The sequence below is a fragment of the Eucyclogobius newberryi genome, unplaced genomic scaffold (assembly GCF_026437365.1).
Source record: "Eucyclogobius newberryi isolate DKJ021-1_F unplaced genomic scaffold, fEucNew1.0.hap1 SCAF_12, whole genome shotgun sequence".
Classification (NCBI taxonomy): domain Eukaryota; kingdom Metazoa; phylum Chordata; class Actinopteri; order Gobiiformes; family Gobiidae; genus Eucyclogobius; species Eucyclogobius newberryi.
Genome location: NW_027315746.1, coordinates 38,155,211 through 38,173,755, shown reverse-complemented (window position 1 = coordinate 38,173,755; position 18,545 = coordinate 38,155,211). Strand labels below are relative to the sequence as shown.

At 50.4% G+C, this 18,545-nt stretch overlaps 1 protein-coding gene across 1 annotated transcript in view; it reads right to left on the bottom strand.

Moving 5' to 3' along the window:
- The window catches only part of ranbp9 (RAN binding protein 9), a 76,102-nt gene extending 61,432 nt beyond the window's left edge, over positions 1–14,670 (bottom strand). The window contains exons 1-5 of the mRNA XM_072441972.1: positions 14,086–14,670; positions 9,683–9,794; positions 3,663–3,715; positions 2,304–2,471; positions 1,961–1,983 (exon numbers count right to left, since the gene is read on the bottom strand). Coding sequence (XP_072298073.1) covers positions 1,961–1,983; positions 2,304–2,471; positions 3,663–3,715; positions 9,683–9,794; positions 14,086–14,302 — 573 coding nt within the window. The 5' untranslated portion in view covers positions 14,303–14,670. The remainder of the gene's footprint in view (positions 1–1,960; positions 1,984–2,303; positions 2,472–3,662; positions 3,716–9,682; positions 9,795–14,085) is intronic.
- Positions 14,671–18,545: the final 3,875 nt, after the last annotated feature.

Here is an 18,545-nt window from a genome sequence, read left to right as displayed (position 1 = left end):
ACTCCCATGACATGACATTTATTTTTTATTTAATATGGACATAGCATTGGACGAACCAGATGCAATGTTTTAAGTGTTATATCAAAATAAGCTCATTTTCAACACCTGTCCATAGGAGGCTTGCTCTGAGCATGTAAAGTAAATGTGTCTCTTTCCTCCATCTACATAATGTTTGTAAGATTAGAGGATTCCTATCCACACCTGATGCAGAGCCTTTATTTCTTCCCTTCGACGTGACTGCTGCTAGAATTTTAACAAAAACGCAATGATTTAAATACATGACACACATTTGACTCTCACTTTACAGGCTGCCTGTCGAATGAAGAATCTACTTGAAAATGGTATTGTTTAAGTCTTCACATCAATGTTGATTCATGGACCCCAGGGCTATTCTACAACAGAGTTTAAGGGTCAACACCAAAACTCACTTTCATTTTTACGTGCAAAATTCAAAATGAATTCAAAAGAAGTGTAAAGTGCAACAGTATTTTTATTCAGTAGCAAATATGAAGTATTCACTTGCCACAAAATCCTGAGCCACAATCATTAAAGATGACCAGACTTCAGAAACATTGTAATCTCATGAAACATTAGACACTCCAAACACATTTTAGGAGCAGCAGAACCAGTCTAGTACCAAATGTCCCTAAAGCAGAAAACACTTCAGTTCAGTTTGTACATTCTTGATCTTGACACTAAAGCGCCAGAACATGAGTTAAACAAACACTTAACCAGTTAAATACAAATAAATACATTGTGTGCATTTTAACTTAAACAATGTCATCACACACAAAACTAAATCTTATTGCCTCTGCCAGGGCATCGAAAAGAACCAGAAAAGTTTGTAGATTCCTAAAACTGGGTGCTTTTTTACTCCTCTGCACTAAGCCAGTTGCTAAGGCACCAGATGATAAAGACGCGCGCCGGGCCCTTCTCAAGGATCTCCCCCGCTACGGCGCTCACGCGGGGGGCTCACCCGGCGGGACCGGCTCACCCGGCGGGACCGGCTCATCCCGAAGAACCGGTTCTCCTCCCGAAGAACCGGTTCTCCTCCCGAAGAACCGGTTCTCCTCCCGAAGAACCGGTTCTCCTCCCGAAGAACCGGTTCTCCTCCCGAAGAACCGGTTCTCCTCCCGAAGAACCGGTTCTCCTCCCGAAGAACCGGTTCTCCTCTTGAGTGGCTCCAGCTCCTCTGTCTCTCTCTCGTCAGTGAGAGTCAGATCTCTCCATGTGGAACTGTTCCAGGTTTATAATTTTTCCCCAAGGAGGTTTGGTAGTTTTTCCTGGCTGAGAAGGAAGGTCTAAGGACAGAGGACTCTGGGACATTTGTCTAAGGACACGGGATGTTGGGACATTTGTCTAAGGACACGGGATGTTGGGACATTGCCAAGTCCCTATGGACATTGTTTAATCTGTTTTCACTGTCGCCCTCGAGGAAACTGATTTTGGGCGTTAGAAAAATACATTGAACTGAACTGTTACAGTGTGAAGCACCTCTGGACCTCTGGTAAATGATCTTGAATAGCCCTGATGTACACTGTCCCTGCGGAACAAACCTACATCTGACATGCTTTTAGATTCTACTCTGCTAAGACCTCTGCGTTTGTCCCGTCAAGCCCTCACGAGGACCTGCAGTGGACCTGCAGAGGACCTGCAGAGGACCTGCAGTGGACCTGCAGTGGACCTGCAGTGGACCTGCAGAGGACCTGCAGAGGACCTGCAGAGGACCTGCAGTGGACCTGCAGTGGACCTGCAGAGGACCTGCAGTGGACCTGCAGTGGACCTGCAGTGGACCTGCAGAGGACCTGCCTGCTCTGCCACAGTTGTACTCTTTATTCCATCCATTAAATCCATGAAACAGAAGGATAAGGTGGACATGAGCAGTTTGAGAGGCTTTAGGGGACAGCGGGGACAGAAGAGTGTTTGACCGACAGCTGGACGCAGAAGAAGCTGTACTCACCGGGAGGTCCGTGAAAGCGATACCTGCAGGAAGACAAAGCACAACTAAGATGTGCACACGCCCAGACAATAACATCACTAAAATCACTACTTTAAAATTCAGACAACTTTGTCTCTGCCGCTAAAGAGTGTCGCTCAAACTGCAGTAACAGTTTGAGCAGAACTTTTACTTTGACCAACATGGCCATGTTACTCTAAAAGCTTCAATCCAACACTATGTAGGTTTTTCAGTTTTCAAGAGTCTTAAAAGGGACATATGTACAGAGTATATAGAGTTGATATGTGTGTGGATGCATCCTGACTAAACCTAGAGGCGACATGTGCAGAACACGGGGGATTCATACCTAAACTGTGCCCATTTTTTGTGTAAAAGCAGGTGTTGTTGATGAGATTGACGCAGCAACCAATCACGTCTCCTGTCGTGAAAGTGGGGCCATACGGTTGGCCCGTGCCGGAGGAGCAAAAGGAGTGGCCGTCGTCTCCGTGGTAACCATATGAATGCTTGTCCCATCCTGAAGTCAAAGCAAAGGTGATAAATTAGACACTTTCAATCAAATGTGTCCAAATGGCTCTGAACTATGAAGCACTTACAGATGGTGCTGTAACGAGTTAGATTACTGCGCTAGTGTGGTATAAAAGTACTGCGTTAGAATACTCTTGCATTACCAATAATGAACATTACTGTATAACATTTACCGTTTGCCCACAATCACTTTGCACCGCTGAACTCTGCAACTTAATCATTAAAATACAGAATAAATAAGCAAAGTAAACGCGTTTGAGCTTAATTTCTCCACGCCTCTCGCCTCTGGAGAGCTGGACATGGAGAGCTGGAGGTGGAGAGGTGGAGGTGGAGAGGTGGACGTGGAGGGGTGGACGTGGAGGGGTGGACGTGGAGGGGTGGACGTGGAGGGGTGGACGTGGAGGGGTGGACGTGGAGGGGTGGACGTGGAGGGGTGGACGTGGAGGGGTGGACGTGGAGGGGTGGACGTGGAGGGGTGGACGTGGAGGGGTGGACGTGGAGAGGTGGACGTGGATAGGTGGACGTGGAGGGGTGGACGTGGAGAGGTGGACGTGGAGAGGTGGACGTGGAGAGCTGGACGTGGACATGGAGAGCTGGACGTGGACATGGAGAGCTGGACGTGGACATGGAGAGCTGGACGTGGAGAGCTGGACGTGGAGAGCTGGACGTGGAGAGCTGGACGTGGACGTGGAGGGGTGGACGTGGAGGGGTGGACGTGGAGAGCTGGACGTGGAGATGGAGAGCTGGACGTGGACATGGAGAGCTGGACGTGGAGAGCTGGACGTGGAGAGCTGGACGTGGAGAGCTGGACGTGGACATGGAGAGCTGGACGTGGAGAGCTGGACGTGGAGAGCTGGACGTGGAGAGCTGGACGTGGACATGGAGGGGTGGACATGGAGAGCTGGAGGTGGACATGGAGGGGTGGACATGGAGAGCTGGACATGGAGAGCTGGACATGGAGAGGTGGACATGGAGGGGTGGACATGGAGGGGTGGACATGGAGGGGTGGACATGGAGAGCTGGACATGGAGGGGTGGACATGGAGGGGTGGACATGGAGGGGTGGACATGGAGGGGTGGACATGGAGGGGTGGACATGGAGGGGTGGACATGGAGGGGTGGACATGGAGGGGTGGACATGGAGGGGTGGACGTGGATCCACACACACACACTGTCCTCACCTGGAAGCCTGTTCATGTTGACGCCCTGAGCCGACAGGCCGATGCCCATGTACCTGAAACACACAGAGGTCAGAGGTCAGGGTGGTGACCGCTGCTCCTTAAAACTCAGAGCTCAGCCCAAAACCGTTGAATAGAACTGTCAAATATGTGCAGTGATTAAGAGGGCTACACGCTTTTTATTTCATCTTCTATTCATTTTGACAGATTGCATTATTTCCGTCTTGATTCAACCGTTTTGGTGATAATCCTCATAAGTATAAATCATAATTAGGCCCAGTTCCACAAGGCTGTGCCAAGCACAGCTGCTCAAATGCACTCGCAGTGCGCACGCCCTTCCACTCACTCACTGAGGCGCTCCTGCGCTCATGGCTTAGGTTAAGCATGCCATGCAAAACTCAGAGAACATTGACAAAAAGTCAAACATTTGCAAACCTCTAAAAATCGTGTCTCTACACATTCTGGTTAGCTCCCTTTTCTATAATAAAAAAAAATGGCGCGTCAGCGCCCCCAAATGTCCAAGAAAATGCATTGAGAAATAGGATATTATCCCTAAAAAATCTGATTGTAGAATCATGAAATTTAGGTAGATGTGACAAGAGAAGTAAAAAATATTATTACGGCAACACCGCCCGCCCAACCGGCCATATTGGTTCAAAAAAATGGCCAAGCATGACTCGGGAGTTTTTCCAAATGTCGTTTTACAAACTCCTCTCAGGGCGTTGGCCTAACCCTAACCCTGAAATTTTGTGAAAATGGTGTTGGGAGTGGGACATCAAAAGTTAGTCAAATTACTCCGATACCTGTCGCAGTCTCTGTGCGGCGAAGCCACAAACTGTAGCAAGAATTTCTGAAATTTCCCAAATTTTAAATTTGCTGCCGTTTACGCAGATAAAGTCACAATTGCGACAAATTAGAATCAATTGTTTCTCTCACTCTTTGCCCTAAACCTACTTGAAGTAAAATTAATTAATTTGGCGTGATGTCAATGAGATCCATGTCATAATTGTTATGGCGTTGCCGTAGCGATGACAGAAACCTCCCATGTTATTCCAATGGGGAAATCGCCAGAACATGTTTACACTTTAGACTTTCACAAACTCCTGGGGTGTTAGTCCTATTAACCTGAATTTGGTGAGACTCATCTTCAGTGGTGGACCATCAAAAGTTATCCACATTTTTATTTTAATTGTCATGGTTTCTGTGCGGCCAAGAATTCAAAATAAAACTGCTTTTTGATGGTAAAACGAAGGGGAGAAGATGTGACAGCGTCATGGATTCAGCAGTAGATGTAATAAAAGGACAATTGTGGCGTAGCGAAGGCCGATCATTGCCGCTTGCGGCTATATTTATTATTATTATTTATTATTATTATTATTAAGCAGTAGAAGCAGCAGTAAAAGTAGCTTAAGCACTTAAAGTAGTAGCAGCAGCAGCAGCAGCAGATAGCAGCAGTAGCAGCAGCAGCAGCAGCAGATAGCAGCAGCAGTAATAGCAGTAATAGCAGTAATAGCAGTAATAGCAGTAATAGCAGTAATAGCAGTAATAGCAGTAATAGCAGCAGCGGCAGCAGCAGCAGCGGCAGCAGCAGCAGCGGCAGCAGCAGCAGCAGTAGCAGCAGCAGCAGCAGCAGCAGCAGCAGCAGCAGCAGCAGCAGCAGCAGCAGCAGCAGCAGCAGCAGCAGCAGTAGCAGCAGCAGCAGTAATAGCAGTAATAGCAGTAATAGCAGTAATAGCAGTAATAGCAGTAATAGCAGTAGTAGCAGTAATAGCAGTAATAGCAGTAATAGCAGTAATAGCAGTAGTAGCAGCAGCGGCAGCAGCAGCAGCAGCATGGTGTAATTATTCCATCCATCCATCCATCTTCTGCCGCTTTATCCGGGGCCGGGTCGCGGGGGCAGCAGTCTGAGCAGGGACTACCAGACTTCCTTCTCCCCAGACACTTCCTCTAACTCCTCCGGGGGGATCCCGAGGCGTTCCCAGGCCAGCCGAGAGACATGCGTGTCCTGGGTCTTCCCCGGGGCCTCTTCCCGGTGGGACATGCCTGAAACACCTCCCGAGGGAGGCGCCCAGGAGGCATCCGAAACAGATGCCCGAGCCACCTCAGCTGGCTCCTCTCGACGTGGAGGAGCAGCGGCTCTACTCCGAGCTCCCCCCGTGTGGCCGAGCTCCTCACCTTATCTCTAAGGGAGCGCCCAGCCACACGGCGGAGGAAACTCATTTCGACCGCTTGTATCCGCGATCTTGTTCTTTCGGTCACTACCCAAAGCTCATGACCATAGGTGAGGGTAGGAACGTAGACCGACCGGTAAATAGAGAGCTTTGCCTTTCGGCTCAGCTCCCTCTTTACCACAACGGTCCGATGCAGCGACTGCATCACTGCAGCCGCTGCACCGATCCGCCTGTCGATCTCACGCTCCATCCTTCCCTCACTCGTGAACAAGACCCCGAGATACTTGAACTCCTCCACTTGGGGCAAGGACACCCCACCCACCTGGAGAGGGCAAGCCACCTTTTTCCGGTCGAGAACCATGGCCTCGGATTTGGAGGTGCTGATTCTCATCCCAGCCGCTTCACACTCGGCTGCAAACCGTCCCAGTGCATGTTGCAGGTCCGGGTTTGATGGAGCCATCAGGACAACATCGTCTGCAAACAGCAGAGATGAGATCCTGTGGTCCCCAAACCGGACACCCTCCGACCCCTGACCACACCCTCCGACCCCCGACTGTGCCTAGAAATTCTGTCCATAAAAATTATGAACAGAACCGGTGACAAAGGGCAGCCCTGGCGGAGTCCAACATGCACTGGGAACAGGTCTGACTTACTGCCGGCAATGCGAACACAGCTCCTGCTCCGGTCATACAGGGACCGGACAGCCCTGAGCAAAGGGCCCCGGACCCCGTACTCCCGGAGCACCCCCCAAAGGACACCCCGAGGGACACGGTCGAAAGCCTTCTCCAGATCCACAAAACACATATGGACTGGTTGGGCAAACTCCCATGAACCCTCGAGCACCCGATGGAGGGTATAGAGCTGGTCCAGTGTTCCACGACCGGGACGAAAACCACTCTGCTCCTCCTGAATCCGAGGTTCGACTATCGGTCGGATTCTCCTCTCCAGTACCTTGGAATAGACCTTACCCGGGAGGCTGAGGAGTGTGATCCCTCTGTAGTTGGAACACACCCTCCGGTCCCCCTTCTTGAACAGAGGGACCACCACCCCGGTCTGCCAGTCCAGAGGCACGGTCCCCGAACGCCACGCGATGTTGCAGAGACGTGTCAACCAAGACAGTCCTACAACATCCAGATACTTTAGGTACTCAGGGCGGATCTCATCCACCCCCGGAGCCCTGCCACCGAGGAGTTTGCGAACAACCTCAGTGACTTCAGCTTGGGTGATGGATGAGCCAGCCACCGAGTCCCCGGTCTCCACTTCCTCTTCGGAAGACGTGACTGAGGGATTAAGGAGATCCTCAAAGTATTCCTTCCACCGTCCGACGACATCCCCAGTTGAGGTCAGCAGGCCTCCACCCGCACCGTAAACGGTGTTGGTGAGACACTGCTTCCCCCTCCTGAGGCGCCGGACGGTTTGCCAGAATTTCTTTGGTGCCGACCGATAGTCCTCCTCCATGGCCTCCCCGAACTCCTCCCAGGCCCGGGTTTTTGCCTCTGCGACAGCACGAGCCGCGGCTCGCTTGGCCTGCCGATACCCGTCGATGACCTCCGGAGACCTACAAGCCAGAGTGGCCTGATAGGCCTCCTTCTTCAGTCTGACGGCATCCCTTACTTCCGGTGTCCACCACCGGGTTCGGGGGTTGCCGCCACGACAGGCACCGGAGACCTTGCGACCACAGCTCCGAGCAGCCGCATCAACAATGGAGGCGGAGAACATGGTCCACTCGGACTCAATGTCCCCAACCTCCCCCGGGACATGGGAGAAGCTCTCCCGGAGGTGCGAGTTGAATACCCTACTGACAGAGGGCTCCACTAGACGTTCCCAACAGACCCTCACAATGCGCTTGGGTCTGCCAAGTCTGTCCGGCTTCCTCCTCTGCCAGCGGATCCAACTCACCACCAGGTGGTGATCGGTTGACAACTCTGCCCCTCTCTTCACCCGAGTGTCCAAGACACGCGGCCGGAGGTCTGATGACACGACAACAAAGTCGATCATTGACCTCCGGCCTAGGGTGTCCTGGTGCCATGTGCACTGATGGACACCCTTGTGCTTGAACATGGTGTTCGTTATGGACAATCCGTGGCTAGCACAGAAGTCCAATAACTGAACACCGCTCGGGTTCAGATCGGGGAAGCCGTTCTTCCCGATCACCCCTCTCCAGGTGTCACTGTCATTGCCCACGTGGGCGTTGAAGTCCCCCAGTAGAACAACGGAGTCCCCGGTCGGTGCACTGTCCAGTACCCCTCCCAAGGACTCCAAGAAGGCCGGGTACTCTGCACTGCTGTTCGGCCCGTAGGCCGCCACAACAGTGAGAGACCTGTCCCCCACCCGAAGGCGGAGGGACGCGACCCTCTCGTTCACCGGGGTAAACTCCAACACGTGGCGGCTGAGCTGAGGGGCTATCAGCAAGCCCACACCAGCCCGCCGCCTCTCCCCGCGAGCAACACCAGAGAAGTGGAGCGTCCAGCCCCTCTCGAGGAGATGGGTTCCAGAGCCCAAACTGTGCGTGGAGGTGAGGCCGACTATATCTAGTCGGTATCGCTCAACCTCCCGCACAAGCTCAGGCTCTTTCCCCCCCAGCGAGGTGACATTCCATGTCCCCAGAGTTAGTCTCTGTGTCTGGAGATCTGGTCGCCGAGGCCCCTGCCGTCGACTGCCGCCCAGATCTCTCTGCACCGGCCCCTTATGGATCCTCCTGCGGGTGGTGGGCCCACGGGAGGGCGGCCCCACGTCGCTCTTTCGGGCTGTGCCCGGCCGGGCCCCGTGGGGTAAGACCCGGCCACTAGGCGCTCGCCATGGAGCACCCATCCCAGGCCTGGCTCCAGGATGGGGCCCCGGTGACGCCGATCCGGGCGACGTAAACGGCCTTGTTCGTGTCGTCGTCATAAGAGGCTTCTGAACCGATCTTTGTCTGACCCGTCACCTAGGACCTGTTTGCCTTGGGAGACCCTATCAGGGGCATGAAGCCCCCGACAACATAGCTCCCGGGATCATTCGGGCACTCAAACCCCTCCACCACGTTAAGGTGTCGGTTCAAGGAGAGGGGTGTAATTATTGTGTTATTCAAATTGTACCGCTCTATTTGATGTTCCATTCCAGCTATAAAACTTTTCCATTTTTGGTACTCTCGGCTCCGGCTGCACATTCGGAGCGTGTGATTGGCTGCGCCCAAAACACGCATCTGATTTTTAAAAACGAGATTGTGTCACTGCAGTGTAAATATGATTATTTTGGCTGTGAATGATCTGCAAAGACTTTTGCGTTTAGGAGCTATTGACCTCGGAAGTCCGACTTTACCGCACGTGGCTCCTCCCGCTTTCAGACTCGCGCTCTGAGACAGCAGCGGGACTCGTCATGTCCGCACAGCGTCCTACATTGTGCCAGTTCCGCCCTCCTCCGCTAGCCGGCTCCGCCAGCTCCGCCCTCCTCCGCTAGCCGGCTCCGCCCTCCTCCGCTAGCCGGCTCCGCCCTCCTCCGCTAGCCGGCTCCGCCAGCTCCGCCCTCCTCCGCTAGCTAGCTCCGCCGCCCTCCTCCGCTAGCTAGCTCCGCCGCCCTCATCCGCTAGCTAGCTCCGCCGCCCTCCTCCACCCTCCGGCTAGCCCCGGAGGGCTCATGACCACATTCTAATCGCGTACGTTGCGATTAGCCAATCGCGTTTGATCACATCGCGATTTCATTGCAAATACAATTAATCGTTCAGCCCTAGTGGAGTTCATCAAAAACAGAGCACAGTGGACCAGAGTTGGTGTAACAGGCAATCTGCAAGTCACCCAAGCAGGTGCAGGACCACACCCGGACCGGAGCCGTGTACCCCGGCCATAACAGCAGCAGCAGAAGCAACATTCTTACCCATCGCGGCCCTTGCTGATGATCTTCACCTCGAAGTAGTAGACGCCACAGGCTGCAGGGATCGGGTGTGTGGCTCGCACTGACGCTGCATCTTTAGGTGTTTTGCCATGACCTGCGGGAGAACATTATATTCCAATACCATTAGTATGCAATCATTTTAAATTGCATGTGAAAGGTGGAGTCTATTATGGTTTGTTATTCATTCAATAATGTTGAATCAGCATTGTGTGACCAATTCACACTGCTGCAGATAATAATAAAAGGAGGCATTTATGGCACATAAAAGGTATGAGAACCATAGATATTTCACAAAAACTTAAGCATGATCATCGTACTGTAAAGGGATTTGTAGCTGATTCAGAGCACGCATGGATTAGGGCAGATAAAGGCACAATGAGGAAGGTTTCTGCCAGACAAGTACATTGGATCAAGAGAGCAGTTACTAAAATGCCATTACAAAGCAGCAAACAGATATTTGAAGCTGCTGCTGCCTCTAGAGTCCCACGAACATCAAGGTGTAGATCCTCCAGAGGCTTGTAGTTATGGATAAACATTCTATTTGGCCCTTAACCAACGCTCACGAGCAGAAACGGCTCCAATGGCCCAGAAATGCATGAAGACTCATTTTCCACCATGTCCCAACAAGACTGCAATGTCAGCAAGGAGGAGGCGGAGTCATGTTTTGGGCCGGAATTATGGGGAGAGCTGGTCGGCCCCTTTAGGGTCCCTAAAGGCGTGGCCTTTTCAAAAGACAACCGGTGTGTGTAAATGTCTCATGTTACAATGTGGGCACCTGTGGCTTATTGGCAGGTGCGGCCTGTATTGTATATGTGCAATTTCTTTCTTTCTCCACCCATCTTCCGGGATGCTGCTAAAGCAGTTGAGTAGTGTGACTGATATATTGGCCGGCTAATATATGAAATATTTGAATATTGGCCATTGGCTGTCATTTTGTCATAAAGGCAAAAATAAAAGCAATGTCTCGTCAAAAAACGAGTAGTGGCCCTGGTTTGTTAAAACGGCGGTTGAAACATTTCCCAGAACACAACGGGTGATGTACAAAACGCTTTCTTTTTTTATTATCCACTTGCTACAAATGCAGATTTCTCCTGTGCTCTCGTCTCAGGCACGTACAACTTTAGTGTTGTGTTCTGTGTTCATTTCATAGAGAAAACATTGACCATTACACATACCGTACCGTACTCTTCGGACTTTAAGACCCTACTTTTTCCCCATGCTTTGAGATGCAATTTATAGATTTTACTGGCTAACTGCCACCGGGGGGGCACTCTAGCAGGAAACAAATGTTTGACATGCTGTAGAAGACAACGTCAGTGGACAATGTGTCCATTTTAAATTTCAAGCTTTGAAACGCTGTGTTTTATTACAATCAGACTCTTATTGACGGAGAAATGAGTCTAATGAGGAAGTGACTCTAGACGAGGCAGAACACACGCACACAATGGAAAACCAACATCATCACACTCCGCCACATATGAGCGGCGTATTTTCCGACGCTTTTACAAAATAAAATAAATAAAGATAAATAAAGCTTTTAGCGCTGTCTCACGTTATGCCGTGCGCCGTCAACGAACACCGTAATTTACGCCATACTCCGCTCCTAAGTGGCGGAGTGTGATCATATTGGCTTCCCATATTATCGAGCGCCGTAGCAGAAAAGTTACACTGCGGCGCTGGGACGGTGATCTGGTGATCTGGTGAACAGGTGACCAGGTGCCAAATAAACATATGGGACCAGAATGGAAGTCTTCTACGTTGTTGAGTGTAGCTTTCTTAACTATATGATAGCGTTGTATGTAAGGATGTGTACCGCTGCGACGGACCGGATCTGGACTTGTAAAATTGTTTCGGTTCGGGTCCAAAAAAACGAAACCTCGGTGATTCGGTTCTGGACTCATAAAATATAGCACTGACATACTATATCCTTTTAGTTCTAGAATCTAGACCATCTTAAACCTTCCATTGATCGCGAAATTCACGCTGGAAAAGACGTTAACACTGCCATGCGCCGCTGTCAATAGCGCACACGGACCATAATTAGTGACGAACGCGTCTTCCAAAGTAATATTGCTTAATTGCTGCATTCATTAATTGGAGTTTATATTTTGTAATAGTATTTTGTATTTGTATTCTACAGTTGTTAAACATGGTCTGGTGTTTAATGCTGCTAATATGATGTATTATTTTGATGTGTTGTGTAAAATATTTTCATATTCTATTTTTGATACTGCTATAGTTCTATAAGTTGATGCTTTATAGTGATTAAAGTTGAATTTTATGCTAGTTTTTGTAACTGTTATTTTACACTGACTTCATTATTGACACTGGTGTTTTGTGTTTGAAGGTTTGATCTGACTTTTGATGCTAATGGATCTGAACATTAAAGAGTGAAATGTGTCTAAAGATGAAACATAGTATCAGATGAAACAGCTGCTTTGACCCTTGACCCAGACTGACCCTGTCAACAATACTCAACATGCTCTTGTTGTTGAGTCGAGTCTTGAGTTGTTCCTCAAGCGATGTGTGTTAAGTGTTAAGCTATAATTTAGCTGCTAGCTAGTAGCTCGTAGCTTGTGATTTGTAAGTTGTAACTTCTGTTAAAAACAGTGAATAAATCAGACAAGTTGAGTTTATTTCACTGCAGTTAAGCCTTGTGTTTGATAGTCGTCCTTGTTCATGTGTCTTAAACTTAATTTAGCGAAGTGTCTTGTGTTATGCTGTTGTAACATTATGCAAATATGGCATGGTTCAGGTCCGGACCTAATGAGTCCGGACCTGAACCTAAACCTCTGGATTTGAATCCGAACCTGAACGCGGGTTTAGGTCTGCATCCCTAGTTGTTTGTTACTTGAATAAAAAACACAATCTTTGTTTTTCAACCTGGCGGATGTTTTTTCAGCCTGGCGCCATCTTTTGGGAAGCGCGGTGGCGGCGCGCGCACGGTTATCTTTATTCCTGGTGGTATATTTTCAGCATGGCGGGGCCCGCTGGCCAAAACCCCTCAGCGAAAACACTATTATTCCCTTTTTTTCTAAGATTTATTAATAAAATGGCCATCCACATTTTAAAATACCCGGTCCAAAATACGGGAACACAGCCCTCCATCTAAAAGCCTGATGCTGTTTTTGTTGTTGCGTTACTTTTAATGGTGTTGGCAACCAACTGAAATGGTGCATTTTCCACCGCCTACTGTAGTTGTACGTCTTCAAAGTATGTGCTTTACACTATATCGTATATTAAAAAAAAAATTAAAAAAGGAGAGCGAAAGAGTGTAATTATAAGTAGTGTTAGGATTTTTTGTTACGCTAATGTGAAGCTTACGCTAGGCAACAAGGAATAATAGAGGATCTTTCGCAAATTTGAGAACTCAAACGACTTAGTCCCTTTTTTTTTTTATGCGCATGCGCACACTCACCCCCCACCCTCCTGTTGTTTCCAAGAGGCCCTTCCCATCAAACCCTGTGCAGAAGCACGCTACAGCCCCACTGCTACACATGCTTTTGTGTATTAGCGCCACAGATGGCATCATCTCTCGTCTCCACAGATTTCCGTCTCTTTTGAGCTCGAACACAGTCTTCCTCTGCCATCCTTCAGCCTGTACACTGAAGGAACTCTGAACACACACCGGCATCTCAACCACGCATGTGCAGCCATGGAAACGTGCTGCTATCCTGGGGACGAGGCTGCAGGTGTGCAGTAGCACGCAGGCAATGATTGACATGTGGGAGAACTACTCAGCTGACCACGCAACGAGGAAATGAGACTCAGATTGCGTACCAAAAATCCTCTATTATTCCTTTAACTTGAAATTATGCATTTTAAAATTGCACTGTTAAAATAAATGCTCAAGTAGTGATCCATTTGCATGAATCTTTAGTAAAGTCATATTTTTAATTTACCTTTGATTATTTAATAATTTAATACTTGTTGCATTACTGCCATGTTTCTGATTCATCTAAAATGGGTCCAAAGCGAGTCTAAAGTGGGTCAAAAGCGGGAATAAAGCTGGTTTTAATCTGGTCTAAAGCAGACTAAAGCGGGTCCACAGCGGGCCTAAGCAGGTTTAAAACGGTCTGAAGTGGGCCAAAAGCAGGGCCAGGGCAGAACTAAAGCGAGACTAAAGCAAAACTAAAGCGAGTCATTTTTATCCAGAGAACTGACGCATCCCAACAACAGCAGCCCGACTGTGACACTGCTAACAGAGCTAACACTGCTAACAGAGCTAACACTGCTAACAGAGCTAACACTGCTAACAGAGCTAACACTGCTAACAGAGCTAACACTGCTAACAGAGCTAACACTGCTAACAGAGCTAACACTGCTAAGGCTTTAGCAACAGCAGCTCCACACTGAACTTAAGTGCAACTTTGGTACAACATTACCTTTATAATGAACGCGGAGGTTGTTCTGGGACAGGCCGATGTAGCTGAACTTGTCTTTGGGGCTCCAGGAGCGAGGCAGGGGGCTCTCGCTTTCGTTCACGGCAGGGTACAGACGCCGTAGCCTCTGGTTCAGCTCCTTTTCCTGCTCGTTCAGAGTCGAATCTCCGTGAACTACCACCGACATGAGAAACCCACAGCCCGAGGCCTGTCCCGACATTTTGACCGCTCCTGTCAGCGCTCAGATCGGCTTGTCAGCCACAAGCCCGAGTGCAGTGTCCCAGGCACTGTCAGCTTTTCTGTGAACAACAGACAGAGCAGTGTCCGTGAGCCACCGTTAGCATGGAGCTAACCTGGCTAATGCTTGAAGCGACAGCAATCCCTCACTGGGCTGAGCGTGACATGAGCTCGCGTGAACACCGTCACCAAGGCTCGGGTCAAACGGATCACTTTGACCTAAATGTTTGCAGTGAAACGGCTGAATATTCCCCGGAGCGGGCTGTGACGGTCGCGGTCGGGAGTGAACGGCTGTCCTCCGTGATGAGCTCACTTTAGCCTGGCTCTTTTGTTTGTTGTCAGAGCGCTGTGCTCAAAGCTGATTGGTCCACAGCGGCTCAAGTAAACAGACTTAGCTTTCCCTGGTGAAGGGGACACCCGGAAGACACTGGCACCGCCCACATGCACCACCTACATGCACCAACCACAGGCACCACCCACATGCACCGCCCACATGCACCACCTACATGCACCAACCACAGGCACCACCCACAGGCACCACCCACATGTACCACCCACATGTATCAACCAAAGGCACCACCCACATGCACCATCCACATGCACCACCCACATGTATCAACCACATGTATCAACCACATGCACCACCCACATGTATCAACCACATGTATCAACCACATGCACCACCCACATGTATCAACCACATGTATCAACCACATGCACCACCCACATGTATCAACCATATGTATCAACCACATGCACCACCCACATGTATCAACCATATGTAGCAACCACATGCACCACCCACATGTACCACCCACATGTATCAACCAAAGGCACCACCCACATGCACCATCCACATGCACCACCCACATGTATCAACCATATGTAGCAACCACATGCACCACCCACATGTATCAACCATATGTAGCAACCACATGCACCACCCACATGTATCAACCATATGTAGCAACCACATGCACCACCCACATGTATCAACCATATGTAGCAACCACATGCACCACCCACATGTATCAACCACATGTATCAACCACATGCACCACCCACATGTATCAACCATATGTATCAACCACATGCACCACCCACATGTATCAACCATATGTAGCAACCACATGCACCACCCACATGTACCACCCACATGTATCAACCAAAGGCACCACCCACATGCACCATCCACATGCACCACCCACATGTATCAACCACATGTATCAACCACATGCACCACCCACATGTATCAACCACATGTATCAACCACATGCACCACCCACATGTATCAACCATATGTAGCAACCACATGCACCACCCACATGTATCAACCATATGTAGCAACCACATGCACCACCCACATGTATCAACCATATGCACCACCCACATGTATCAACCAAATGCACCACCCACATGCACCACCCACGTGTATTAACCACATGCACCACCCACATGTATCAACCACATGCACCAACCACATGCACCACCCACATGCACCAACCACATGCACCACCCATGTGTATTAACCACATGCACCACCCACATGCATTAACCACATGCACCACCCACATGTATCAACCATATGTAGCAACCACATGCACCACCCACATGTATCAACCATATGCACCACCCACATGTATCAACCAAATGCACCACCCACATGCACCACCCACGTGTATTAACCACATGCACCACCCACATGTATCAACCACATGCACCAACCACATGCACCACCCACATGCACCAACCACATGCACCACCCATGTGTATTAACCACATGCACCACCCACATGCATTAACCACATGCACCACCCACATGTATCAACCATATGTAGCAACCACATGCACCACCCACATGTATCAACCATATGTAGCAACCACATGCACCACCCACATGTATCAACCATATGTAGCAACCACATGCACCACCCACATGTATCAACCATATGTAGCAACCACATGCACCACCCACATGTATCAACCATATGTAGCAACCACATGCACCACCCACATGTATCAACCATATGCACCACCCACATGTATCAACCACAGCGACCACTCACAGGCACCGACCACTTGCACCACCCACAGGCACCACCCCGACTCTGGAACTCCCTCCCCCCCGTCCCACTCTCCCTCACTCACAACATTCAAATCCCGCCTAAAAACATGACCTCTTCACCCAAGCCTATGACCTCCCCTACCCCTAGCCTCCTCTACCCCATTGCCTACACTTCTACCCCCTGTTACATCCCCATCTTTTTCTCTCTACTTCTTCTGTCTTGTTCATTTTATCTGTATATTAATGTGTTCTGTACGTGTTGTCCCCCCTGTCTGTAAATACCCCCCCCTTTTTTATATATGTTCAGCGTCTTTGGGTCACTGAAAAGCGCTATATAAATAAAAGTTATTATTATTATTATTATTATATACCAACAACAGCCAGCACCCACTTGCACCAACCACATGCACCACCCACATGCACCACCCACAGGCATCAACCATATGTACTACCCACAGGCACCAACCATATGCACCACCCACAGGCACCACCCTGATAAACCAACCACATGCACCACCCACATGTACCAACCACAGCGACCAATCACAGGCACCGACCACTTGCACCACCCACAGGCACCACCCACATGTACCAACCACAGCTAGCACCCACTTGCACCGACCACTTGCACCACCCACATGCACCACCCACAGGCACCAACCACATGCACCACCCACATGTAACAACCACAGCTAGCACCCACTTGCCCAACCCACATGCACCACCCACAGGCACCAACCATATGCACTACCCACAGGCACCAACCATATGCACCACCCACAGGCACCACCCAGATAAACCAACCACATGCACCAACCACATGCACCACCCACAGGCACCAACCACAGGCAGCACCCACATGCACCACCTACAGGCACCAACTACAGGCACCACCCACGGGCACCAACCATATGCACTGCCTACAGGCACCAACCATATGCACCACACACAGGCACCACCCAGATAAACCAACCACAGGCACCAACTACATGCACCACCCTCATGCACCAACGACATTCACCACCCAGAGGCACCAACCACATGCATCACCCATGTGCACCACCCACAGGCAGCAACCACAGGCACCACCCACAGGCACCAACCACATGCACCACCCACAGGCACCAACCATATGCACCACCCACAGGCACCAACCATATGTACCACCCACAGGCACCACCCAGATAAACCAACCACATGCACCAACTACATGCACCACCCACATGCACCAACCACATGCACCAACCTCATGCACCAACCACATTCACCACCCACAGGCACCAACCATATGCACCACCCACAGGCACCAACCACAGGCACTACCCACAGGCACCAACCACAGGCACCACCCACAGGCACCAACCATATGCACTACCCACAGGCACCAACCATATGCACCACCCACAGGCACCACCCAGAAAAACCAACCACATGCACCACCCGAAGGCACTACCCACGTGCACCAACCACAGGCACCAACCACATTCACCACCCACAGGCACCACCCACATGTACCAACCACAGCTAGCACCCACTTGCACCAACCACATGCACCACCCACATGCACCACCCACAGGCACCAACCAAATGCACCACTCACAGGCACCAACCACTTGCACCAACCACATGCACCACCCACAGGCACCAAACACATGCACCACCCACATGTACCAACCACAGTGACCACCCACATTCACCACCCACAGACACCACCCACAGACACCACCCACATATACCAACCACAGCGACCACCCACAGGCACCGACCACTTGCACCACCCACAGGCACCACCCACATATACCAACCACATACACCAACCACAGGCACCAACCACTTGCACCAACCATATGCACCACCCACATGCACCAACCACGTGCACCAACCACAGTGACCACCCACATTCACCACCCACAGACACCACCCACAGACACCACCCACATATACCAACCACAGCGACCACCCACAGGCACCGACCACTTGCACCACCCACAGGCACCACCCACATATACCAACCACATACACCAACCACAGGCACCAACCACTTGCACCACCCAGAGGCACCACCCACATGTACCAACCACAGTGAGCACCCAGAGGCACCACCCACATGCACTACCCACATACACCACCCACAGGCACCACCCACATGTACCAACTACAG